Below are 26,910 nucleotides of genomic sequence, written 5' to 3' on the forward strand. Positions count from 1 at the left end.
ATTTATATTTTATTTACTGTTGTTATTGTTATTATTGTCATTATTATTTTTATAGAGCTTTATAAACAAGCAAAAAGTAGTTCATCCTTCACCCATAAAGCATATTCCGTGCCATGTCATTATAATAATAATAATGTGCTTGAATATAGTGGACTTTTATATGGATTTTACTTCTTTTTATGCACCGTTATCTCATGATAACAACTTTTTATCTCATTATCTCCATATAACAAAGATTGTTTTGTCCTATGGAAGAAAAACAAATAATCCTTGATATATAATAAACTTTAATCTTTAATCTGACAGGACAGACAGCACTTGGGAGGGGAAAAAACATCTACACAGGTACAAGTAAATGTGTACAACATGTGTTAACTGCAAGATGAACACATGCATCACACATTCATTTTTAGGAGAATTTCACTATGGCTTCCTATTACTCTGGGACCCTTAAAACAGCAGGCACTGCATAGCATGAAATGTGGTGCAACAGTGCCACCCAGTGGCAGAAATACAACAGGTTTTTATATGCAGCAAATACTATTAGTAAAAGAATGATAAAAGAGAATGTGGTGTGTGTCCCAGACGTCAGAGGGGAGAACACAGACAGCAGGGCTGATATTTCTCCACAGAAGCATGACGGTGTGATTGGTTTGGACAGAAACAGCAGCAGATTTAAAAGGGTTCTTCAGGTCCAGAGACGAGACGCTGAGAGTGCAAATTTAAAAAGAAGTCCTTTTGCTCAAACTCTCCGTGTTCGTCTACAGGTACATGCCGTTGATGAGGTAGTCGGACTCCTCGGTGGTCAGAGGCCGCGCCTTCTTCAGCTTGTGACGGACGAGTCTGAGGCGACAGCCGATCATGAGCAGCAGCAACGCCGTGATGATGATTCCCAGAGCCAGAGGGAGGATGGCAGCTGCAGGGAGAGGGGAAACAGAGACAAGAGACATTACACACAGAATACTGGAAAATAAACAAATGTGATCTGTACTGGAAACAGGTTTGTTCTGTGTAAATGAACTACTACAAACTACTTCCTGTTACTGTTGACATTTAATGACAGCTGTGGAATAACTACTAAAACTAAAGAGAACATAAAAATGTGTATTTTATTGACTAAAGAAAAACTACTATAACACAAGATGACATAAAAATGTGTATTTTATTGACTAAAAAATATTGCTAAAATTAAAGATAACATGAAAATGTGTATGTCATTTTATAAGGATAACTACAAAAACTAAAGGTTTTATTTTCTAGAAATAACTCAAACTAAAGATAACATAAAAAAAAATATTTTTATTTTCTAAGACAAATACTGAAAAAAAAAAGATGAAATAAAAATGTGTATTTTATTATACTAAAATTTCCAAGACTAAAGATTACATAAATAGATTAACTTATTTATTTATTATATAAGAATATATACTAAAATTCATTTTGAAAAACTGGCGTCAGCTTTTTGGACAGGAAGTGGCTGCACTTGCACGGATCAGTTATTGACAGGAAGTGGACAAAGACATAATAACGTGGTCTGACCAGACTCTGGGACAGGATGTCCTCCTATGGCTGGAAATGGTTTAGAGACGGGGACGTCGTCGTTGTTGTTGTCGTTCTCTGTTTGACTCTGGGAGATTTTAGGAGCAGCTGCAGCAACCAAAAAATAAAAACAAACAACTTCACTAATACGTCATTTAGTTAAGACTACAACTAGTCTTTTAAGTAATCTATCTATCTATAAGATAGCAAGATATCAAGTTAGCAAGGTGTCAAGCTAACAATCCATCTATCTATCTATCTATCTATCTATCTATCTATCTATCTATCTATCTATCTATAAGCTAGCAAGATATCAAGTTAACAAGGCGTCAAGTTAACAATCCATCTATCTACATTTCTTTAAAGTCTGTGAACAAATCTTTAATAAAAAACCTAATAACTGACCTATCTCAGTCTGTTTGGTGATGGGCGGAGCCACAGTCGCCGGGTTCAAAGCTGCACCTGAAACATTTATATTAAGTGAGAAAATGATTGTATGTTTATGTTGCCGTTACAGTATGAAGAGTCAAAAGTAAAATAATCCTCACTTTTTTGTACACATTCGCTGACGCAGTCTGATTTCTGCAGGAAGTTGTTGTGGTTGCCCTGGCAACCTCCGTACAGGAAATGCTCACACTCTCCAGCGGTTTGGTCGTAGTACCATCGCGGGAACGTTCCTTTACACGGCCCGACGACTGGAGCTGCAGCACACGGATCTGCACCAGGAGACAAGAGTGAGAGTGAGACACTGGAGCTCAGTGACAAAACACAACAATGTATTACTAAACAACAAGGTCTCATGTGTGTTTGTCACAGAGTTAAAGGAGAGAGGAGGAGGCACTTTAGTCCACTCTCAGGCTCAGTGACAGATCACATGTCAGACCAGACAGAGCTGCTTTGTTTGCTGCTCTGACTGAAGGAGCTGTTTTCTGTGGGAACGCAGAGAGAGAGAGACAGACAGACAGAGAGACAGACAGACAGACAGAGAGACAGACAGAGAGACAGACAGACAGACAGACAGACAGACAGACAGACAGACAGACAGACAGACAGACAGACAGACAGACAGAGACCCTGTGGCTTCACCAGGATGTTCAGTTCTGTGACTCAGTGGCTGCTCACTGCAGCTCCATCTGCTTCTTCATGCACTAAAACAATCTCTGACCATGTGACCTAATGACACTAATGTGATGTTATTTTTTTTACCTACCCAACTACCCACCTACTGCCTAACTTCAGACTTACCTACCTACTTACCATACTTCCTACCTACATACCTACCTAACTCCATACCTACCTACCAACCATACTTCATACCCACCTACCGTACTTCCTACCTACCTAAATATCTACCTACATACATACCTACCAACCATACTTCCTACCCACCTATCATATTCCTAACTACCTACCTAACATCATACCTACCTACCTTACATACTACCAACCTACCGACTGACCTACCTACCTACCTTACATACTTCCTACCTACCTACCATATGTCCTGCCTTCCTACATACCTACCATACTTCCTACCTACCTACCTACCTAACTACACACCTACCTACCTACCTACCAACCATACTTCCTACCCAACTACCTTACTTCCTACCTACACAAATACGTACCTACCTACCATACTTCCTAGCTACCCACCTAACTTCCTACCTACCTACTTACCCAACTTCATACAGACCTACCAACCTTGCTTCATACCTACCTACCTACCTACTTAACTACCTACCTTACATAATTCCTACCTACCTAACTACCTTGCTTCCTACCTACCTACCTTACATACTTCCTACCTACCTTACATACTAGTTTAAAGCATTAAAGATAGATACTCAGGATGTCTTTTTTAAATGTCTTTGTTTTTCAGTCGAAACAGAAACTCAAACTCTAACAAAGCAGCAAGTGTTTTTTTAGATAAACGCTCTCGTACCTTGACTAACTGAAGACCTCGTCTCACTGGGACTTTGAGGAGGATCTTGGATCTTGGTCCTGTCCTGACTGGTCTTCCTGGGTCCGGTCTGGAGCATGGACACATCCGCGGCCTGCTCTATGGACTCATGAGGACTGGGAATGTCCACTGGGTGATTCACCGTCTTCCTGTTGCTGTCAACTAACGAAACAGAACAGATTAATGATTTCAGTTGAAGTAGGCTAAAAAAACAACAAAATAAGCTTTATTTTTAAGTGATTATACACTAACACAAACACACCTAAGGGTCGTAGATTAAACTGCTAAAAATGTACATTATTATGAGCGTTTTAGACATTATTTACAATATTTAACCCCAACAAATGTAATAAATAACAACTGTGTCTTACAGTTGGGACAGAAGTCTTCGTCAGAGCGATCTGGACAGTGTTGCTTCCCGTCGCAGGCGTACGTGATGTCGATGCAGCAGCCGTCGTCGCACCTGAACTGGTAGTTTGAGCAGTGACCGGTGCAGACTGTGGACACAAGAGCGCGATAATGTCAATAATGAATAAACAACCTGGAAACGTTTAAAGATTTAAAGATTCAGTCGGCAAAACGTTCACCTTCCGCTTGGTGTTTGGGCGCCAACACGGTGACGGAGACGTTGTCGGAGCTCTGCTGACCCACCATGTCCGTGACCGTCATCTGGAATGTGTACACGCCCTCCTGAAGGCCGCTAATCTTCAATAATCCCGGATGAGTCACCTTTAATACACATTTTATTTAAAAAACAAATGAAGACTGGGCAACAGAAATGATATCATAATATACTTTTTTTAAATGTAATTTGTTATCGTTATATCTCAAGATATATATGAAATTAATTCGAAAGTCATTTATTTACCAAATATCTATCTATCTATCTATCTATCTATCTATCTATCTATCTATCTATCTATCTATCTATCTTCAAGCTAGCAAGACATCTATCTATCTATGTATCTTCAAGCTAGCAAGACATCTATCTATCTATCTATCTATCTATCTATCTATCTATCTATCTATCTATCTATCTATCTATCTATCTATCTATCTATCTATCTATCTATCTATCTTCAAGCTAGCAAGATATCAAGCTAGCAAGCCATTTATCTACCTAACTATCTATCTATCTTCAAGCTAGCAAGATATCAAGCTAGCAAGCCATTTATCTATCTAACTATCTATCGATCTTCAAGCTAGCAAGATATCAAGCTAGCAAGAACTCAATCTATCTTCAAGCTAGCAAGCTATCAGGCTAATAAGACAACAAGCTAGCAATCTATCCATCTTCCTTCAAGCTAGCAAGTTATTGAGCTAGCAAGACATCAAGCAATCTATCCATCTATCTGTTTTCAAGCTAGCAAGATATCTATCCATTCATCTATCTGTGATAAAAGTGAAACCTGGTTGTGAATGAGTGTTTGAATAAAAACAGGTTCTCATGTTCACCTGTAATGATGTGGACAGACAGAGGATGTCCTCGGGGACATAAAACAAAACAAGCAGCTCTTATCTCTGTTGAAACTCAACAATCGCACACACACACACACACACACATGCGTGTAACTCGACTCCGACACCTGCTGCTCTTCATACACGTGTGTTTCTATATAAAGTCAACACTCACCTTCATGTTAATGGCCGTGTCTCCTCTCACCAGAGTCCACTCGTAGCGTCCAATGCCGTGGTCGTCCACGCTGTCCCGGCCGTCCAGCACGGCCCAGTCCGTGGGCAGCTGGATCACCACGTCCTGTCCCGCGTCGCTGCGAGGAGGCTCGTCCCCCCCGTCTGGAAGAAGACACAAATGGAGCTGAAACAGTGACTCTAAAACAGGCTTTATCAGCTTCTTAAATGTGAATCATTTCTGATTTTCTTTGCTCCACAGAACAAAGAAATCAATTACTTCGTACTTACTTACCGAACTTCGTACATACCTAACTTCGTTCTTACCTACCGAACTTCGTACATACATACCTAACTTCGTACATACCTACCCAACTTCGTACTTACTTACCCAACTTCATACTTACCTACCTACTGAACTTCGTACCTACCTACATAACTTCGTACCTAACTTCGTACATACCTACCTACCGAACTTCGTACATACGTACCTAACTTCGTACTTACCTACCTAACTTCGTACCTTCTTACCTAACTTCGTACCTACCTACCTACTTAACTTCGTACCTCCTTACCTAACTTAGTACATACATTCATACCTAACTTTGTACTTACCTACCTAACTTTGTACCTACTTACCTAACTTTGTTCATACATACATAACTTTGTACCTACTTACCTAACTTCGTACCTACTTACCTAACTTCGTACCTACCTACCTAACTTCGTACCTACTTACCTAACTTCGTACTTACTTACCTAACTTCGTACCTACCTACCTAACTTCGTACCTACTTACCTAACTTCGTACCTACTTACCTAACTTTGTACCTACTTACCTAACTTCGTACCTACTTACCTAACTTCGTACCTACTTACCTAACTTCGTACTTACCTACCTAACTTCGTACCTTCTTACCTAACTTCGTACCTACCTACTTAACTTCGTACCTCCTTACCTAACTTAGTACATACATTCATACCTAACTTTGTACTTACCTACCTAACTTTGTACCTACTTACCTAACTTTGTTCATACATACATAACTTTGTACCTACTTACCTAACTTCGTACCTACTTACCTAACTTCGTACCTACCTACCTAACTTCGTACCTACTTACCTAACTTCGTACTTACTTACCTAACTTCGTACCTACCTATCTAACTTCGTACCTACTTACCTAACTTCGTACCTACTTACCTAACTTCGTACCTACTTACCTAACTTCGTACCTACCTACCTAACTTCGTACCTACTTACCTAACTTCGTACCTACTTACCTAACTTCGTACCTACCTACCTAACTTCGTACCTACTTACCTAACTTCGTACTTACTTACCTAACTTCGTACCTACTTACCTAACTTCGTACCTACCTACCTAACTTCGTACCTACTTACCTAACTTCGTACCTACCTACCTAACTTTGTTCATACATACATAACTTCGTACCTACTTACCTAACTTCGTACATACATACATACCTAACTTCGTACCTATTTACTTAACTTCGTACTTACCTACGTAACTTCGTATCTACTTACCTAACTCTGTACTTACTTACCTAACTTCATATACATATTTAACGTACGTTAAATCGCTCTGTTTCTTGGTAAAATACATGACAATTTGACCAGAAGCTGCGTGATTTTTAAATTTTTACTACATATTATCATTTAGTAAAAGGCGATTTAAACATGAACAGTTTTATTTTATAGCTAAAACATTAAAAAAAAAGTTTCCCCATTAATTGCAGATAAAACATAAAAAAAGCTGAAAGTGTCAAATATCCTCTGTTTTAGACTTAATTGAACACATTCTGTGACTGATTATGAGGCTTCATTCGTAATTAAAGAGAGGAGACGACACCATGAAAACACCTGCTTCTGCTTCTGCTCTCAGTGTTCTGACAAATCATTAACTCAGGTTTAAGCAGATAAGCAGCAGATTGTGGGAGCTACAGCTGAATTATGGGAGTGTTTTTACACAATAAAAAACATTAAATCCTCTTTACATGAGAAATAAAAACTAAACTACCACTCATTAAAGTCGAACTTTGACCTAAAGTCAAAGAAAAAGGGAAAGCAGAAGTCTCATCATTTATTTACTAACATATAAATCTGTACACACACATACATACATATATTGTCTGAATTATCGCGATGATATTGTGTATTGAAATATCAATTTTTGTCATAATTTTCTCAATTAAGAGTGGGTTTTGTTTTGTTTTTTAAAGTGTTATATGTTTGAAATAAAGCCTTCATTCATTCATTCATTCAGTGCAGCAACTAATGATAATTTTTATAATCTGCAGATTATTTTCTGGATTATTGCAATGATACTTGATATGGAATATCACATTTTTGTGATAATGTGAATGTTTTAGTTAGAAAGAAAGCCTTCATAAATTCATTCATTCTCTTATGAGCACAAATAACAATTATTTTCATAATCCAGTCCTTATTTGGTCAATAAATGTCAGAAAATGTCTTGAAAAGATGATGTTCTTGTTTTATTATTATTATTATTATTGTTATTATTATTATTAATAATAATAATAATAATAATAGTAATAATAATGCATTATATTTGTCAACAAACAAGACTCAAACTTTGATCTTGTTTTTATTATTAATAGAAACACCTGAACCGATGAATTGAATATCAAAAATAGTTGATTAATAGCCGATCAATCGAATAATCGTCGCAGATCCACAGTCAATGATGAGCAGCATCATGCCTCACCTTGTGTCGCCTCCTCCAGCTCGTCCTCCTCCGCCCCGGGCCTCCTGGAGGAGCCTCTGGATGGAGCAGCGGGGAGGACGCCGTGTCCCTGTCCCTGTCCCTGGCTGCTGTTGCCGGTCCTGCTGTACGTGCTGAATCCCTGCTGCGGGGCGAAGAAGCACACGTGTCGGCCTCGGTAGGTGCAGTTGAACAGGTAACAGGAGAGCCCGCCGCCGGGCTCCGGCCTCGGCTCCTCCTGAACCACCGCCACGGTGCAGTGCGGCTGCGAGCAGCACGCGTGGAGACAGTCCCTCCACGTGAAGACGCGCTCCGGCGCCAGCAGGAAGGTGGCGCCCTGTTCGATGGAGTCCCGGGCGCGGATGATCCGCTCCCCGGCGGCGTCGAAGTCCCCCGCGCAGGAGTCAATCGCCGCGGCGGCGGCGGCGGCGGCGGCGTCTCCGGCTCGATGCGACGCCTGGTCCTGCTGCAGCTGCTTGCGGAACTCCTCCAGCAGCTCCTCCACGCCGGAAATCTTGGATTTCAGGTCGGATATTTGAGAGGAGCGAGTGTCCGTGCGATGGACGGAGGACAACAACAACAACAGCGACGACAGGACGAGGACAAGAGGGAGGCGCGGCGGAGGATGCTGGAGCTGAGGCAGAGCCATGATGAGGAGGAGGAGGAGGAGGACGGTCACGCAGATTCAACCCACGGAGACTCTGCGACGCGTGAAATATCAGATTCTTACGTGAACATTTTCACCTAAAAACACACATTATTACCATGACGCTATTTCAGGCTCCAGGTGAACGCTTCCTTCGGTGGCAGAGCCGGAAAAAACCGGGTTGTTGTCATGGTGAGGCGGAGACTGTCGCGAGATGTAAGCGGGCTCCTCCTCCTTCTCCTCCGCACGGCAGTGACGTCACTACCTCCAGCAACTGCACCTGACTGATAGTATGTTCTCAAAGGCTGGGGCGCGGACCACACATGGGTCGCGGGTAATATTTTTGGGGGTCCCAACACAAATATTTCAGATTTTTTTTTTAAACCAAAATTTATGTCGATATTTATGCGTAATTTTTTTTTTAATACAATAAAATGCAATTGACCAAACATCTTGTGGAAATTCTTAATTTGCCAATTCAAAATATTTTTGATGATGATTTTACAAAGAAATATATATAAATTAGCTACAAATATGCACACATTTACTCATGTGATGTGTGTATATATAATTAATTATTAACAAATATATGTTTAATATTAATAATTAATAAATATTAATGAATCGAATAATGTATTAATTACATTTTTACATTTATATTTTAGATAAATTGCTTAATTAATTTAATTAATTGGATGCTACCAATGGTAGTTTATTTAAGTATTTAAGTTTGTCAACCATTTTAGAGTTCTATATATATATATGTCTATATTTCTATATATTAAGATTAATATTTTACGACATGTATTTGCTGTACGTGTTTAAAAATGGCTTGTTTGTTTATTGTCCTGTAAAATAATCAAAAATAATCCAAATGTAATCTCTACTCAGTCATGTCTGTAACACATTATTTGCTTCACAATTTCAAGATGAAAACTTTTTTATTAAACAATGACACAAGAATCTTGAATTTCAAAACAAAACAAACACTGCTCATGATTTAGCCCCTCCCCCCCTCCATTGTTTTTGACATCATGTTCCATGTGACATATTTCATCATATTTTTCATGACAACATGAATGAGTGACTGAATGAATGAATGACTCCATCACACGGGCACAATTTTTTTTTTTAGTTTAGTCAGCGAACGACAGTTAAAAACAGAACAAAATGATCCGATGCGACGTTAAATTACAAACTAAATGTTAACCTCCTATGACTTTTGACACTAGAAAATACAACAATAATAATAACAATATCAAATTTAATCTTTCACGTGTTTGTCATAGGTTATTCATGTTTATCGATATGTTTGATTCACACATAATTATCATTATAACACAATATTTACACGTTTGTGAAAAAAAATTGAGATTTTTTTGATATAAAAAAGAAAAGAAATGTGAGAAACAAAAACAACCGAAAATTAAATTAGTCTTAGTACAGAAAAAAAACAAAAAAAACATGGCATGCGCTGACATCCTTCAGATTACCTAAAGATTAAGATTAAATAATAATAAAAAAATTAAATAAAGTAGTGATGCGATGTTTTGAACGTAGTATTTTTGTATCTCAGGCTTGTGTTAGAAAAAACGGTCAGTTCTGTAAACGTCTCTTAAAGACAGGAGGAAAATAGTTATTTTTAAGGTTCAAATGGTTGATTCTTGTCCCACAAATTCTCTCTTTTTTTAAAACACCTGTAACAAAATAAACGAGTGGCACTTGTCAGTAATCGTTTGACCTCAAAAGTCCTCGTTGTCGTCATCAAAAAAGCTATGAAATACTACGACTCTGCCGCTCACTCTCTCTCTATGTGTGTGTGTGTGTATGTAACACACTCATATACACACATTATATATATATATATATATATATAAACGGCCGACATCTCTTCTTCTCCTGAACGTCTGAAAGCTCTGATATAAATACTGAGGTAAAGAGAAGAAGAAGACTGAGCTGAGGAGGACGATCAAGGTTCTGGAGTGGTCTCTGCCTCAGGTCGGCGTCTGTCTGTAGTCTGTGATGGTTTTCCATAGTTTACACAGGATTCCACCTCTGTTAGAGACAGAGACAGTTAGTTATACAACATACAGCAGAGAGGACCATCTGTCAACACTGTTTCTGTCATTGTTGAGACCAGAGCTGAAACAATTCATAGATTACAAAATTAATCGTCAACAGTTTGAAGCTTTTTTCATGATAAAAACAAGATTACTGATTGTTTTAGCTTCTTAAGCGTGATCATTTTCTTTGTTTCTTTGTTCCATGAAATCATTAAAACTGAACCACATTGGTTTGTGGACACTGATCAACATTTTTTAAAGTTTTCTGTAGCGCTAACGGCGTTAGCATAACGCATATTAACGCATGGCGCGTTTCCATGACGACTGACCGGAAAAAGACGCGCGTGACGTCATGTTTACGTGCCGCGCACCGGAGTCCAGGCACCGTTTACCAGTTAGCTCCATTAGCTCCATTAGCTCCGTTAGCTCCTTTAACTCCGTTAGCTCTTTTAGCACCGGTTAGCGTGCCTACAGCTGAACTGCAGTGGTCTGTTTATTAAACGAAAACAGCAGCGCTACAAATAACCAGTGTACAAGTGTACTGAGTACGTGTGCCTCTGTTTTTAAAGTTTAGCGTTACTTTAGAGACTCATTTGAACAATCGGGAGTCAAGTAAACATGATGTCGCACGCCGTGTTTTCTGGTCAGTTGTCATGGAAACTCGTCATGCGTTACCGTGCGTTATGTTGACACCGCTAACGCCGTTAACGTAAGGCAGCATTTTTTGACAAAAACTTGTTTTTAAGCGTGTAACAAAACCTCGAAACCACCCTTTTCCAGGAGTAATCTACCAGTGTAATCTACGTTATTCACTCGGGTTGAAACATGGCAGCGGTTTATTCTGCGGAGACGTTTCCAACAACAGAGAGTGCGACAACGCTTTTGGTCAACGACGAAAATAAATGCTAGTTACTTCCTTTCAGGCTTGAAGGCAACTTTTGAAATGAAATTGCAAGTAAGTAAGACGACACTTAAATGTCATGTTGCTGAAACTATATGTGACCTGTGTAATTTGCCACATTTAACCCTTATGGGATCCACATCAGTCAATTGTTGTGATCGTAACAAATTTCGACAATGCAATTTAAAGCTGAATGCAGAAGAAAACCGTTTCTTTTTACCTCAGTCTTAAAGTCTTCAGGTCGTCTCTCGTCACATCGTGGAGGACGTCGTTCAGCGTGTACGCCTCGTTCAGTATCTGAAGACACAGACAGGAGGACACAAGATTTTATTGAGATATGTTGTGTTGTGAATAGTGTTTTTGAGTGTTTATGAGCAAAATAATCTCCAAAAAAAAAGCAGAAGTGGAGTTCCTTCATTGAGACAATGCTGATAATATTTTACAGAAGCTGCTTTGGCTAATCCATTAATCCGTGTGACTCACTTTGTCTATGGCGTCCTGGTCGGCGCCGTGAAGCCTCAGCCAGCTGCTCAGCTCCGGGTCTTCACGTCTCTCTGCAGGTGGACTCGTCTGTGTCTGTCCCTCTGAGGTGGACATGGGGACATCTGCTGGAGAAGACAGGGAGGACAAACGTTTATGAGTGCTATAAAAACTGCACGAAGAATAACACGTGTTTAAGAGGAATCAACGCCAAATTTAAGTAGTTTCAGTTCAGGTGTGTTTGTATAGTTGGTGAAATAAACATGAATAGGGCTGCAACGAGGGCGAAACAGGCCGTAAACGGCAGAAAATGTAATTTCACCCTTAAACAAGAAGACAACAAGGACAACAACAACAACTGGCGTACCACAACAGCGCGTCCGCAATGATCCAGCGTCTGAGCCCAAAGCATCCAGTTGCTAACGCTGCCGGCACATGCTAACGTAAACATTGATGCTAGCTGATTAAATGTAGCTTACTAGGGCCGCAGCTATCGAATATTTTTGTAATTGAGTATTCTACCGATTATTCCTCGATTAATCAAGTAATTGGATTTTTTTTCTTTTAAATTGAAAAAAAAATATAAAAAAATATGTGGTCTACTCCCCATTCCGACTTATTAAAATAGAACGCCATTTTTACCCTGAAATCCACGACGAAAAAGAAATTTAAGAATAAATGCCTTCGCGTCATTGCTCCACACGGACCATTTTAGCAGACGCACACGCTAACATAAACATTGATGCTAGCTGATGTAATAGCTAGCATCAATCTAGCTTAATGTAGCTTACTTTAAAAAATAAAATAATACTAATAATAATTTTGCGCCCATTGAAAAATAATTGGTCGAATACTCGATTACAAAAATATTCGATAGCTGCAGCCGGGGTACGCTACATTAGCTAATGTTTACGCTAGTGTGTGCCGGAAGCGTTAGCAACTGGATGCTTCTGACAAAAATATTAGATCACTGCAGCCCTAAATCTTAGATGATGTCATACCTGCGGGCTCAGATCGCAGCCTCAGTAGTCTGATCTCCTGCTCTCTCTCCTCCAGCACTTGCTGCAGAATGGCCTGATACTCCCTCTCCTTCTCCAGCAGCTGTTCCAGCAGCCTGCAGTCAAACCACGTCACATTTATACTTCATAAATAACTCAATCACAAGTCTTTAGACGACAGATGATGACGACGACGACGACGTGTTGTTATCACCTGTTGGTCTCCAGCTTCATGCGGCCCAGCTCCATGCTAACGGAGCGATGCTGCGCGTGGTGCGACTCGTGCGACACGGTGGAGCTGAGCGTGCTCACGCCCGACGTCGCCACCGTGTCGTCGTGGGCGACGACGGGCGGCGCCCGGCTCTGGTGGGCGGAGCGTCCCACCGCGTCGCCGTCGTCGTCCACGTCGTCCACGTCCGCTTGGTCGGCGGCGTCGCTCTCGGACGCCAGGCTGAAGTGAGGCCTCAGTTCTAGACACACACACACACACAGATTATTTTAAGTAGTATTTAAGTAGTAACACTGCAGAAACAAGGTATTAATAATAAAAAAAAGACACAAAAGGCGCAATAAAACACAATAAAAAGGAGTTTGTAGATTCAATTTCGACTAAAAAAACACTAAAAAGTTACAGACTGGACCTTTAAAAGTGTCTGTAAACACATTTTGAGAAGATTAAAATGGCTGATAATCAGTGAAAATACAGGAAATTTATAGAAATACATGTGATTTAGTGCAGCAGCTCCTGCCTCAAACGAAGACTACTTCAGACAATGATTCTTAATCTGAGTTTAGGATCAGATTAAGCCTAAATGTTGTTATCGGACAGCCAGAGCGGCTAATGTTTTAATGACTGCTCTGCTCCAGATTACACACAGAGAGATTATGAGTGTACCTGGCACCAGGATGGTGATGGCCGTCTGCACGGCTTTACGGATGATGTTGTCCAGAGCGAACATCCAGTGAGGCTTGATGTTGTGGTTTCTCAGCACTTTGTTCACCTGAGAGACGAGAAAACACACAGAGATTGTGTCTTAATACAGGGGTTTATATCATTTTATTTTATTATTATGACTATTTTTTATAGATTTTGGTGGTGTATATTCTGTATTTTGTGTGTGTGTGTGTGTGTTTTTTTGTTTATTTGTGAGTTTCTTCTTAAAGAAACATTGATTAAGTCAAGCTTCAGGTCAATATTTACTGTATTATATCACATTAAACTTCATTTACGCGGCACCTTTTGTGAAAAACCTGCAATAAAGTGTTTAACAAGATGTGATATGTGAAATAAAATACAATAACATGCAAAATACAGCAAATAACGTGAAAAACACAAATTATAAATAATATAACACCATCAAAATATGAACTTCTACACTGGTTTCACACATGTACAGTGTTTATACTATACTATACTTTTTAATGATAAAATAAAATAATTATTATTATATTATAAAACTGAAAAAATAGTAAAGCTCATTATTATTTCACATTATAGATTAAGATGTTAAATTATAGTTGTTTACTTGTAAAAAGGCTCATATTTGGGCATAAAAATGTGAATTTAGGTTGTTATTTTCCACATAAATAACAACTTTTTGAAAGCATTACTTAAAATTGTACTAAAATAAAGCAAGACAATTAAAACTGAACAATTTAAAGTGGCATGTTTGCAATTTACTTCTACAATCTACACTTAATAGTTTCCGTTGATGACCACTAGGGGGCATCAGAGGCTCACCCTGGAGCAGGATTATGCAACCAGTCCTCCTGATAGAAAAACAACCACTGACTCCTTTTTCACAATTGAATTTCAGTCTCATTTGTGACGGGAGGAGGAGACGCAGAACGCCACGGTGCAATTAGTCGTGACAGCTCGACTCCGCCCACTGCGTCACGTTAAAGGTTAGCGGTTATTTTACAAAAATGTGCGATCACAGCAAATCACATGTTAAAGATGTAGGGGGAGAAAAAGAGAAAAGACTTTAATCCAAATGTGTCATAAAACAAGATAAAGACAGTTTGTTTTGCCACTGCGGCAAATTGTGAGTGTGATAGACGATCTGCAGCAGAGAGAGAGAGAGAGAGATAGAGGTGGAATATTTTGGGTTTGGGTTGATTCATTATCAGGCTGATTAAATAATTCAGAGAGACAGAGCTGAGACTCAAACACGGCGTACTCACAGCGTCCTGGAATCCGAACAGCACCACCTGCAGCTGACTGATGGCGGTGCTGTCAAAGTCCAGCTCCAGCTTGAGCTGCGACAGCGTGTTGGCGATGATCTTCCGGTCCGCCATGCGCACAAAGTCGGCCAGGCTGACCACGAGGGTGGAGATGAGCTGCGGCTTCAGCTTCGTCACCTCCGAGCCCTGGAGGCGAGAGGAGGGTGAGGACAGAGGCCATTTTATTAGGTACACACCGTATGTACCTAATAAAGAGCGACTGAATCGAGGCATCTTTTCAAAAGCATTTTAAAGCAACACAATGTTGATTGGATGGATTATTTTGACGGTACATCAATTTATAACAGGTGTGATGGTCAAAACGTGGTGAGGTCACTGTAAAAAAATCTGTTTTCCCTTATCCAAATGTGCCCTACTGTGAGTCAAATGACGCGTTTTGCATCACAATAGGGCAAATTTTGAAAATGGAAAACAGATTTTTTTTTCAACTCAGTGAAAAACTGAGGGAGGGAAGCACATTTTCTCAAAAATGCTCCTGCTATTCTAGCAATACAAACACATTCAAATCGGTGAAGTATCCCTTTAAGTGCTAGCACGTTTTTTTCAAATGTCGCATTAGTTCGCAAGTTGGCGAAAATTCAGACCAAACTCTTATAACCTATAATGCCTATGTAAAAAACGTCAAGTTTGAAAACATCGCCTCCTGGTGGTGACAGAAAATAAACCAAAAAAAAAGTTACTTTTTTACGATTTCGGGAATAACTTTTACAGAGATTGTCGTATCCAACTCAAAATTGGTGAAAACACTCAGAACACATGGTAGATGATGCGTGTTGAATATGATAACGCATTGTTTAACGGTATTTCAACGGCCAGGGCGCAAATTCGGATTTTTGCGACAAAAAACTAATTGTTATAACTTTGTGAATCCTGTTCCGATCTAAACCAAACTTCCTTGGATTGATGATATTCCAGCCCTGAAGACGTCTATATGAAAATATTCAATTAAAAAAAAACAAAAAAAAAACAGTGCCCCCTGGTAACGGCAGACAGAATTACAATTGGTATTGTAATAAAGTCAATAAAGTTTGACAACAGCTGCTTTAAATATGAATTTTTAACAGTTCTTTACAACTGAAATTGTAAAGAACACGACTAATGCTTCTTTGGTCAAGTTACATGGTGATAAATGAACTATGTGGATTTTAGCATACAGCGATCTCTAGGGTTTACAGAGAATCGTCGAAAAACAGATCAAACAATTGAAATAACGACTTGTTACAACTAAAGTAAGCAGAAGAACATCTCTGAGCCCTGAAGCACACCTGTGAGAGCGCCTCCATCAGGTTTGCCACCACCTTGTCCCCGTCCTCCGTCAGGATGTGGTGCAGCGTGGCTCGTCTCTCGCTGTCCTTGCGAAGCATGAAGAAGCCCGAGTCCTTCTCGTCTGGGGACGGCGGCGCGCTGTGGTCCTCGAAGTTCTCCACGGGAATGCTGCGTCAAAAACAACAAAACGTCACGTGGGTCAATTGCTTTAATTACCTGTGGTTTTCTTCTTGATTATTATTCCGCGCGTTAAGTACCTGAGAAAGAGCGACCTGGGCCCTTTGACGTCCCTCTCGCTGTAGCACTTGGTGCTGGGCTTGAAGATGAAGGGGTTGGTGTTCAGGTCGTTGTCGGGGGAGACGGAGCCGTACTCGCTGCTGCTGCTCGTGTCCTCCACCACCACCGGCACCGGCAGGGAGATACTGCGGATGTACTCTGAGGAACAGAAAAATACAATCAAAATAAGAGCGCTGTTGTCGTAGAAGAAGAAGTTATTCAGCTTCTTAAATGTGAATATTTTCTGTTTTTTTTGCTCCATATAACAAAGAAATCATTAAAACCTAAACTTAAGAAGTGTGTGGTCAAAACAAGACATTTCCAGGTTTGGGAAACACTGGTTTATAATATTTTCTGACATTTTATGGACCAAATGAATGGATTATTTGGGAAAACAGATTCATTGATTATGAAACTATCCTAATTCCATCGTGTACTGTAGTTTCCGGTTCTTCAAACCTTGTTTCTACATTGTTTTTCATGCATTCTTTACCGTTCTTAAGTGTTTTACGACATGTTTACTTCCTGTATAAACTGTCTTGTGTCTTGTTCTGCAGCTGTTGTCCCTGTGGGGGAACACTGAACTATGTTTGATTTCTGATTAAAATGTTTATGGAGAAATCTATTTCTGAGATCATGGAGTTGTTGAAGTCAGGAAGCCACGGGCAGAACAACAAAAAAATTAAATCAAATCTGATTCTTTTCCACTTTTCCTGGAGCTGACGCCGTGTTTATAAAGTGTTCCCTCTAGTGGTAAATATGTGTGAAACAATGAGAGGAGAGAGTAAAACAAACTCACCGGTCCCTGGTGACAGAGCTGTGAGGGAAACAAACATAAAGAAACAAGAAAGTGTGTCATTATGAGGATAAAACAGCGTTATTTCTCAGTTTAAATAGAACAAAAATGATCATTTACAAGCACACAGAGGAGCTGTGGCCACATGGAAACACGATACGTGACACTTTAATCAATCTGCAATTAAAAGACACTCACAACAAAGCACATATTGACCTTCAGTGATAACGCGGGATTGTCGGCTCTTAAAATCGACCTCAGTGTCGTTGGGAACAGATTTACGCTCATCATTTTCTGCAGATTGCAGGGGGTGGGGGGGGAACCTGACCGCCTGGGATTAAGTGACGCTAAAAGCATCTTTTAACGTCCAGTTAGCGGCAGCAGGAATCTCAAACACGCTAAGTAGCCTCAAGTGTTTCTCGGGGAAGCTAGCGTTACCCTCGTTTAAACGTAAAGTTAGTGTTTATGTGAATAATTGCGACTTTTTTGGGGCTAAATTGTGAATAAACTGACCCTGAAAGCTTGAACAAGTGCTGGGAAATTGCACTAGCATTCTTACATTGACAGAGTTAGCATAGATGTTAGCATAAACAATGACAGACGCATATTCTGTTAAATGTTTGAGTGAATGTACGCAAGAATGTGTGTATGCTAGTCCACTGAAACGATAGCTCTGCCCCAATTTCACTGTAAGGTGCAAAGTATAGCAAAAATAAATGTTTCACATTAAGTCGATTTTGTATCTGTGGACATGTTGCTACGCTATTTACGTATATGTAAAATACCGTGTTTAGCTGGTATCGCTAACTATGGCTAACAATGGCTACGGCAAAGACGCGGCAGCAGTTTTTTGTTGTTTTTCCGACTTTACAACTTGAATGCGGACAAATCGGGAAAGGCGACGTCACAAACCAGTTCCGACTTCCGATGTTATTGGAACACTATTGCGATTATTTTGACTGAAAGTGCAAAATGATTTTGATATGGTTGAACTGTACTTTTTTTGTGATTATTCTAAAGTATTCAAAAAGATTACTGTGTGATATTTGTGCAGATCTGTGAGAAACAAAGAAGAAAATTGCAGCAGTCAGTATTGCGATTTTTGATCAAAGTGTCCATGAATGGTTGAGCCCTAGCTCTTGACCCAGACGTCACCTGTGAAGCTGCCCTTGCTCTTCTTCTTGCGGCTGGTGACCGTGAGGAACTCGTCGGTGAGCAGGTCCAGCGCGGTGGCTCTGCGGTCCGGGTCGGGCTCGAAGCAGCGCAGGATGAAGGCTTTGGCCTCCAGCGACATGGACTCTGGGATCTCTGGGTGGATCTTAAACATGCCCACCTGCACAAAGACAACACAAGGGGGCAACAGTGAGTGTTTTTCTGCCGCTGTGGGACAACAGCTGAGAGCAGAAAACACTCCCAAGTTCAAGAGAAAAGACACTCATGACAATGGGAACGGCAGAAATTCCTCTCGTGGCCGACGAGGAATGTTGACCTGGGGTCGGCGGGGAGATGCTGCCCCTCCCTCCCTGGAGGAATTCCACAAGGATGAGTGAAGAGTACATGGAGAATCGTAAAAAGTCTACACACCTACGCAGATAAGTGCAGATGAAACATGAGATCATATCTTTTTCAGACGGGACACAGCTGATCTACTGTGATATTTGAAATATTCTTGCTGTCTTTTGTTAGACTTGTAGCTGCTTGCCCTTTAGTTGCCACCAGGGGGGGTTAATAAAGTACCTGTGTCTCAGTGTTTCCCGCCACTTACAGTAACATCAATAAGTTCTTTAGGTCACGATACGATAATTATCGCGATATCGTGAAATCATATATTGCGATATACTCACAGCGAGCGAGCACTTGGCGCCATCTAGTGCAATGAAACGTCAATTGACTATTTACTGTAGAGTTTAATGTTTATTTCCAACATCCGTTAAAAAATTATACGCAATTAAAAATAGATATATTGGCACGAAAAAATATTGCGATATTTCACTGTATCGTTTAAGCCCCACCCCTAGCATTTGCAGACAAATGTTTGCATCGTAAATTGGACTTTATTGTGAATTTTCCAAATATAAAACCACTTTTATTTTTGAAATGTAATCACAAATGTCATTACTGCGATATCACGATGGAAAATCATGATATTTTTTAAGCTCAAATCACTCCCTGTTTACGCAAAATTAGCTTTTTTTCACTTACTTTTTCATACTGGCCAATTATAATAGCAGGCTAATTGTGTTAATGCACTATTGTATTTTAAATTTGAATTTTTAACCCTTTAACACCTGAGCGTATCACAGACGACACATGTCGCACAAGCGCAATTTGCTTCACCGTAATTAACGCGACGGTTTGTGCTTTTGGAAAAATTCCGACAGTTTCTGAAAGCGGAGAAGTTGCACGTCAAAGTCCTGAGGTTATTATGGTAATTTCACTCATGCCTGTATATAATTTTTTTTGGCCTGTGTTTGGACATTGAGACAGTTTATCATCTCAAATTTATTTTACCCACCCTTAGACGAGACGCTCAGGTCATTTGAGTTTGAGACCCCTGATTTAAGCAATTTTCTTTTCTATTCTATTCTATTTTTTGTTATTTACATGGTAACAAATGCCTCAAATCCCTTTAATTGAGTCGCTCTGGTTGGAACTTTCCATGATTCACGCACTGAATTGCTGTTCTGCAGACAAAGCCGTGAACATACAGCACCATACAGCCCTTTAATGAATGACACATGGCGAACGGCACTTAACTTTTCCGTCCAGCGCAAACACAGCCAGTATAGATTTCAATGCACACAGATTTCCTTTTGTTTGTGGTTCAACAAAAGTCCTCGACGCTGCACAGCGACTCCTGCCTCGACACGCAGGTGGAGACGCGAGGCAGGTGCACGACGGCTGATTCAATAAGAGGCGAAAAAGCAGATTTGCTGATTATTTAAAATGAAAAGTAAAGACGCAGCAGTAGCGAGGGAGGCACTCTTTTTTAACTCAGAGAGGGTGTGGCGGTGTGTGTGTGTCGTGTCATAATAACCCTCCCTGTGTGAAAAACACAGTGGATGCTGGGTAGAACGCTTTTTTTTTCCCGTCAGGGTTTTTGGATAAACAAACGCCAAGTGACGCAAATCCAACCGCCACTGTTTCACGGAAGTTCGAGAGAGAGAATGATTATCGTAATGAAAACACAGGCTAATAGTAATAATAATAATAATAGTAATAAGAGTTTTATCAATATGAACATGTACAGTAAGGGCTCATGTGTCTGTTGCCATCACACTGGGCTAATACTTTCAATGACAAAAGGTCGTCCACACACACACACACACACGCACACAAACACAAACACACACACACTTGTCAAGACACTGCATTAACTTCCATTCATTTGCAGAAACAACTAACGACTAACTAAACTTAACTTAACTTATTTAACCACAATTCAAAAAATTGGCCCTAAACTTAACCAATTTCCTTATAAATGAGGTTCTGCCTCATTAGGACCAGGTTTTTGGTCACCATGAGGACTAATGGTCCTGACTAGGTCAGTGTTTTTTTTATCTATATAATATTATATATATATATATATATATATATATATATATATATATGATAAATGTTTTTGTAAACTGCTGTAAAATACATACGATCATTTTTAATAAACAATTATTCAGCAAAATGATGAGTTATTTCAAATATGACCTAGTACAGCAGGTATATACTGTATGTATATATATATATATATATATATATAAGAATATAGTGATATTTTGTGTAGGAACATTTCATTTGTACTTGCGGCCAATGTTAATTTGTTAATTTGAATGATTTATTTGATCGTTAATTTGTGTTGCCGGATAATTTACGCACTTTATGCTGCAATAATCACATATGAAACATATAAAGTGGACTGCTTATATATCTATACATATGTATATATGTATATATATATATATATATATATATATATATATATATATATATATATATATATATATATATGTGTGTGTTATGTGTATAACACATGTTAATATACTATCATTTTAGTTATACAGATTTCAGAAACATTAAAATAGTCTCCCAATTGAATATTTTTCAGTTAATGCTAAAAGCTAACTAGCTTACCACAGGGAACTTCTTCATTTTACGTGCATAATGAAAGTAAACACTTCTGAATCCTCGACTTCTTCCAGCTCTAAGACGATGGACTGTTAATGCCTTAAAAACACCTTGTACCACACAAACAAACAGCTGTTCACTGTCCCTTCCACAATGCGTTTGCTAAAAATAGCTCACGACTCACCTTGAACATGGCGGCCTGCGGTTCTCCCAGCTCGTAGAACGGCGGTTTCCCGGTGGCCATTTCGATGATGGTGCAGCCCAGGGACCAGATGTCCGCCGGTTTGCCGTATCCCCGAGGACCTTTGTCTATGATTTCAGGAGCCATGTACTGCAGCGTTCCTGAAAAACAACAACAACACAACAACAAATACACGTGAGATTGACTAATTTTTCACTAACCGCTAAAAAAATCTGATTCTTTTCATCATTTCTGTGAGGGAAACAAACACTTCTGTTTGAACTCATGAGCTTCAAAGTGGTACAAATATTTTCTCATGCATATTTAAGCAAGAAATTAGGGTTGTGTTTACAAGATTTGACGTCATACTCATGCTCTCGCAAGTGGTAAAAGGTTCAGAAAGCTCAGAGTTTGCAAGATGTGGGGTTCTTGTTCTTCTTTTTTGTTTAACAGATGTTAATATACTATAGGTTTAGTTTTACAGACTTCAGAAACATTCAATTTGTCTTGGAACAAGTCTCCCAATGGAATATTTTTAAGCTAACGCTAAAAGCTAACTAGCTTACCGCTAGCTAACACATGCACGTCGCATGGTGGAAACATACATTCCCTGATATGAGTTTATTTTAAATCTTTAGACACATTAAACACATTATCTATAATGACTGTGATGGATTCATATCATATAATACATTCTGAATTAATAGTATAAATAACACACAACGTGGATTAACTGTGTGTTAGTGTGTTACTGTGTTTTTTCTTCTTAAATTATTAATTACAGTCAAATGAATTGAATTTAAAGACTTTTTAAATCCCAAATAAAACAAATTCTATTTAATTTTTTTATTCTTGTGTGTTTTTATTTGTCATTTTCAAGCCTTGATTTGTTTTGGCGTGTCTGTGATGCTTTATTTTGTAAAAGCACTTAGGTCAACTGTGGCTTGTCAGAAATAAAGAACATTACATTCTACATGAAACAAGGAAGTTTTAGGTGAAACATTCAATTAAAAAAGGTATTATAGGCTTGTAAATTATATATATTTTTAATGTTTTATGTCTGACTGTGTCTCCACCAGCTCTAAGGATGACATCATGCAGAGTCATAAAGACTGACTTTTTAAACAATCCTGAAAACGTGACGTCCACCACTGCGTGAAAGGATCACGTGCAAATACCAAAAATAGCATTTTAATGAGACCTAATTATAAGTTATGTTGTATGTGTGCTGGAGCTGAGGCGACCACTCGGGTTACAAAAGCTTCAGCGGGGGATTATGGACTTGTTTGCCTCTCCCTGCTGCAGGATAATCACCGCTCAGTCCAAACTGACACTTTCAGCTCTACGTTGAAAGGACTCTTTTGTTCTAAGAATAGCGCTCAGCCTGCTTTTAGAAAGCTGAGCGAGCTACTGAGCTAAAAACAGACAGGCTTCACATTTATAGCGGCGCAGAGGAGTTTCCTGACGGACACAACTCCACCAGTCAGGGTGAGTCCCCGTCTGATCCAATCAGCCGTCAGACCGCGTGCAATTGGCCGACGTCGTTCTGTCAAAGTGGCCAAAATCTGACCTCACACAGCCTACGAGTAACAGCATTCGGTTATTTTCAGTGATATCACCTCCTGGAACTGAGGCATGATTACTTTACTCGGGAAGAGCGACCCCGCCAAAAGAAAAAAAATGATTATCTCACCGCTTTGCTTTATTTATGGCCGCACTGAGCAAAGTTGAGCCTCTCGTGGTATTTAGCAGCTTTGTGTGAGGGTGACAGAGAAGTAATGAGGTCAGTGAGTCAGAGACCACGTGCAGACCTGCCGCTCACACCCTTAACACATTTCTGATGGCTTATATTTTATTACAGGGCTGCAATGAATTATTATTTTCGGTACTGATGAATCTGCCTTGTTATTTTCTCAATTAATTAATTTGTTGTATGGCTGTATGTTCTCAAATGTCTTTTTTAAATCCTTTTTTATGGAGCAAAGAAACCGGAAAATATTCCCATTTAATGAGCTGAAAAAGCTTTTAATAACTTAAAACAAAAATGCTCAAACTGATTATTTGATTATTAAAGGTGCCATATGTAAGAATGTGGCTAAAAACGGTTACTACACTCAAATTCAAAATACCGAGGTCTTTTAGGTTTGGTTTTCTGACGTAACTGGCAACCCGTGGTTGCTCGGCAGCTGAGACTATTGACTGCAATGATTGGTAGATGGCGCCACATGCCAAAACATGATTTGCAGTCTGCAAAATATATTTTTTAATGCAAATATTTTGCCTGTACTGTTGTTGGTGAGTTCAGTTTGTTATATGAACATTATTCCTGAGTCTCTGTGACATATTAGGAGGATTTTATGGCCAGTTGCTTTAGATTTATTACATAATGCACCTTTAAAAGAGTTGATGATTAATTTAGCAATTTAAGCACATGATTGATTGCTTTTGCGCAATGGTTAAACCTTATTTCATGTGACACGAACACACCCAGATAACGGGGGTGGGGAATTGAACTTCTACTGAATGTATATGTTCAATAAGATCCAGATTAACCTGGACTCTTTGCACACAGATGAAGAAGAAGAAAAAGCCAACAGCAAGAAAAACATGGCGGAATCCAGGCTGGCACATTTTTGGGAATGATGAGGAGACAGAAAAGATGCTCTGTACCTCGAAGAATTCAATATTTGTGTCTGAATGTCGAACAACAAGCCACAGAAATGGCCTAGAAATGGAAGCTAACTGGTAAACGGTGCCTGGACTCCGCTGCCACGGCACATAAACATGACGTCTTTTTCCGGACACCGTTGACGCCCTTAACGTGCCCAGCACTAATATAAATCTTTACTAAAAGGTTGGGAAAATTCTGCAAGCTTGTTTGGGGACCCAAAACAAATCTCCCGCGACCCATCCCTGGGTCCCAACCCAGTCTTTTGGAACCACTGTTTTGCACAGTATGTACAAATTCATGTGTTTTATCGCCAGTAAATGGCTGGTATTGTTATTGCAGGAGTCTGACAACAACACCAGCGCAGTGGTGTCACTCAAAGTCCTCACTCACTCTCACTCACGTTTCCAGCGTCTCCTTCGTCCTGCAACAATGCTCAGGTCTCGCGAGACTACGCAAGACCAGGCGAGATTACGAGACAAGCACTTTTTATGGCCATAACTCTGTCGCGATTGTCCCGTAACATTACGCTGCGCATTTACACATTTATTCAAAGCTCAGGTTGAGAAAAAATACCGTAATTCCCCCTTTAAAACGCCAGGTGTGAACAGCCGCAGTACCTGTGAACGTCTCCGTGCAGGGGTTGATCCCGGCCAACCTCTTGGACGTGCCGAAGTCCGATATCTTCAGGACGCCACTGTAGGTGTTGATGAGAACGTTATCGCCCTGCAGATTTAAAAACAATCAACAACAATGAGAAGACAGTCGGTGACAACACAGACGCTCAGTGTAGTGAGGTGAGATGAGGTGTTAGCGAACGCTAAAACATGATGTTGAAGGAGGAGGAGGAGGAGGAGGAAGGTTCACCCTGCCAAAAACAAGGTAATTAACATTTACGCGCCGCTACAGTCGTGCTCATGTGACCCCAGCTGTTACAGCAGGAGGATGCTTGAACTTAATGACTGTGTGTGTGTGAGCGCAGCAGCGTTATCTCTGTGATAAATGTTTGTTTTATTTCATCGCCGACATAAAACAAGAGGGAGACAAGAGAGCTCGTCTTTGAACTCTGGAAAACACACGCTGTGCGAATATAAACCTGTCTCGCCTCGCATTGTCTCTCTCGTCTATTTTATTTATTTATTCTCCTATAAAAGAATAAACATGTTCTCAATTAAAACTTCCACTGTGTGACATTTGGAAGTGTTTTTTTTCGGGCAGAAATTCAACATACTACCCATAAATATGTGTATAATTGCTTAAAATGTTTACATTTTTAGCCTTTTATGTGTACTTTAGTGCTTTACTGAGGCGGTCATCTTGTGTCACCATGTTTCTACAGAAGCTCAAAGGGACAAAACAGTCAAATGAGAAACTTTCTGGTCTGTAAAGGCCACCGTATTTCTCCTGACACATCTTCTGTGTTTACTGCAATCTGCAGTCTCACCAGTAGAGGTCACTAATTCTTACACACTGAACCATTTTCAATTAAAACGTCCAGTGTGTGACATTTAGAAGTATTATTTTTTTGGTAGAAATGGAATATACTACCCATATATATCTGTATAATTACTAAAAATAAAACTTTTTTTTTTCGTACTTTAGGCAGAGGCCTTGCTTTACGAAAGCTCAAAAGTACAAAACAGCCAGAGTGTGTTTGTTTAATGTTTCAAAACTAAGACTTTCTGGTCTGTAAAGGCCACCGTATTTCTCCCGACACATCCTCTGTGTTTACTGCAATCTGCAGTCTCACCAGTAGAGGTCACTACTTCTTACACGCTGGACCATTTTCAATTAAAACATCCAGTGTGTCATTTAGAAGTATTTTTTTCTCGCAGAAATTGAATATACGTCCCATAAAAATGTGTATAATAGCTTAAAATGTTTAAATTTTTAGCCTTTTATGTGTACTTGAGGCAGAGGTCTTGCTTTACGGTGGAGACCATCTTGTGTCGCCATTTTTCTACGGAAGCTCAAAAGGACAACATAGCCAGAGTGTGTTTGTTTAGTGTTTCAAAACTAAGACTTTCTGGTCTGTAAAGGCTACCGTATTTCTCCCGACACATTCTCTGTGATTACTGCAATCTGTAGTGTCACCAGTAGAGGCCACTACTTCTTACACACTGGACCATTAAAGTAAAAGGGTCAACTTTCTTGGGTTAATTGGTTAACTATCTATCTAGTCTAGTTACAGTATTGGAAACATGTCAATTTTAGCCAAAATGTGTTACAGTTAATTACTCATAAAGAAATCATTAAAGTCCAGGTAAGAATTCTGTGTCCTGAATATTGTGTCTCGTCGTGGAACACAAGAGGACTTCATGTCTCGTACAAACAGGAGATTGCACGTTAAAACCGTCCGGTAACGACGTGACATTCACACACAGCTCCTTAGC

At 39.7% G+C, this 26,910-nt stretch overlaps 2 protein-coding genes across 2 annotated transcripts in view; both read right to left on the minus strand.

Annotated features, from left to right (window-relative positions):
* Positions 1 to 761: 761 nt before the first annotated feature.
* On the minus strand, positions 762 to 8,528 carry lrp11 (low density lipoprotein receptor-related protein 11; the record flags this gene model as incomplete). Its single annotated transcript, XM_083898613.1, has 9 exons — positions 762 to 916; positions 1,540 to 1,647; positions 1,945 to 2,001; positions 2,088 to 2,255; positions 3,485 to 3,664; positions 3,874 to 3,999; positions 4,090 to 4,231; positions 5,136 to 5,296; positions 7,883 to 8,528. The coding sequence occupies 9 exons, from the start codon at positions 8,526 to 8,528 to the stop codon at positions 762 to 764; spliced, it is 1,743 nt and encodes a 580-aa protein (XP_083754739.1).
* Positions 8,529 to 9,618: 1,090 nt separating this feature from the next.
* Positions 9,619 to 26,910, minus strand: part of map3k5 (mitogen-activated protein kinase kinase kinase 5) — a 78,489-nt gene continuing 61,197 nt past the window's right edge. The window contains exons 18-30 of the mRNA XM_083898614.1: positions 25,138 to 25,243; positions 21,853 to 22,010; positions 18,705 to 18,882; positions 17,553 to 17,570; positions 16,735 to 16,912; positions 16,477 to 16,645; positions 15,152 to 15,337; positions 13,863 to 13,968; positions 13,182 to 13,437; positions 12,971 to 13,083; positions 11,973 to 12,094; positions 11,710 to 11,786; positions 9,619 to 10,580 (exon numbers count right to left, since the gene is read on the minus strand). Coding sequence (XP_083754740.1) covers positions 10,520 to 10,580; positions 11,710 to 11,786; positions 11,973 to 12,094; positions 12,971 to 13,083; positions 13,182 to 13,437; positions 13,863 to 13,968; positions 15,152 to 15,337; positions 16,477 to 16,645; positions 16,735 to 16,912; positions 17,553 to 17,570; positions 18,705 to 18,882; positions 21,853 to 22,010; positions 25,138 to 25,243 — 1,728 coding nt within the window. The 3' untranslated portion in view covers positions 9,619 to 10,519. The remainder of the gene's footprint in view (positions 10,581 to 11,709; positions 11,787 to 11,972; positions 12,095 to 12,970; positions 13,084 to 13,181; positions 13,438 to 13,862; positions 13,969 to 15,151; positions 15,338 to 16,476; positions 16,646 to 16,734; positions 16,913 to 17,552; positions 17,571 to 18,704; positions 18,883 to 21,852; positions 22,011 to 25,137; positions 25,244 to 26,910) is intronic.

The sequence above is a fragment of the Microchirus variegatus genome (assembly GCF_963457635.1).
Source record: "Microchirus variegatus genome assembly, chromosome: 12".
NCBI lineage: Eukaryota > Metazoa > Chordata > Actinopteri > Pleuronectiformes > Soleidae > Microchirus > Microchirus variegatus.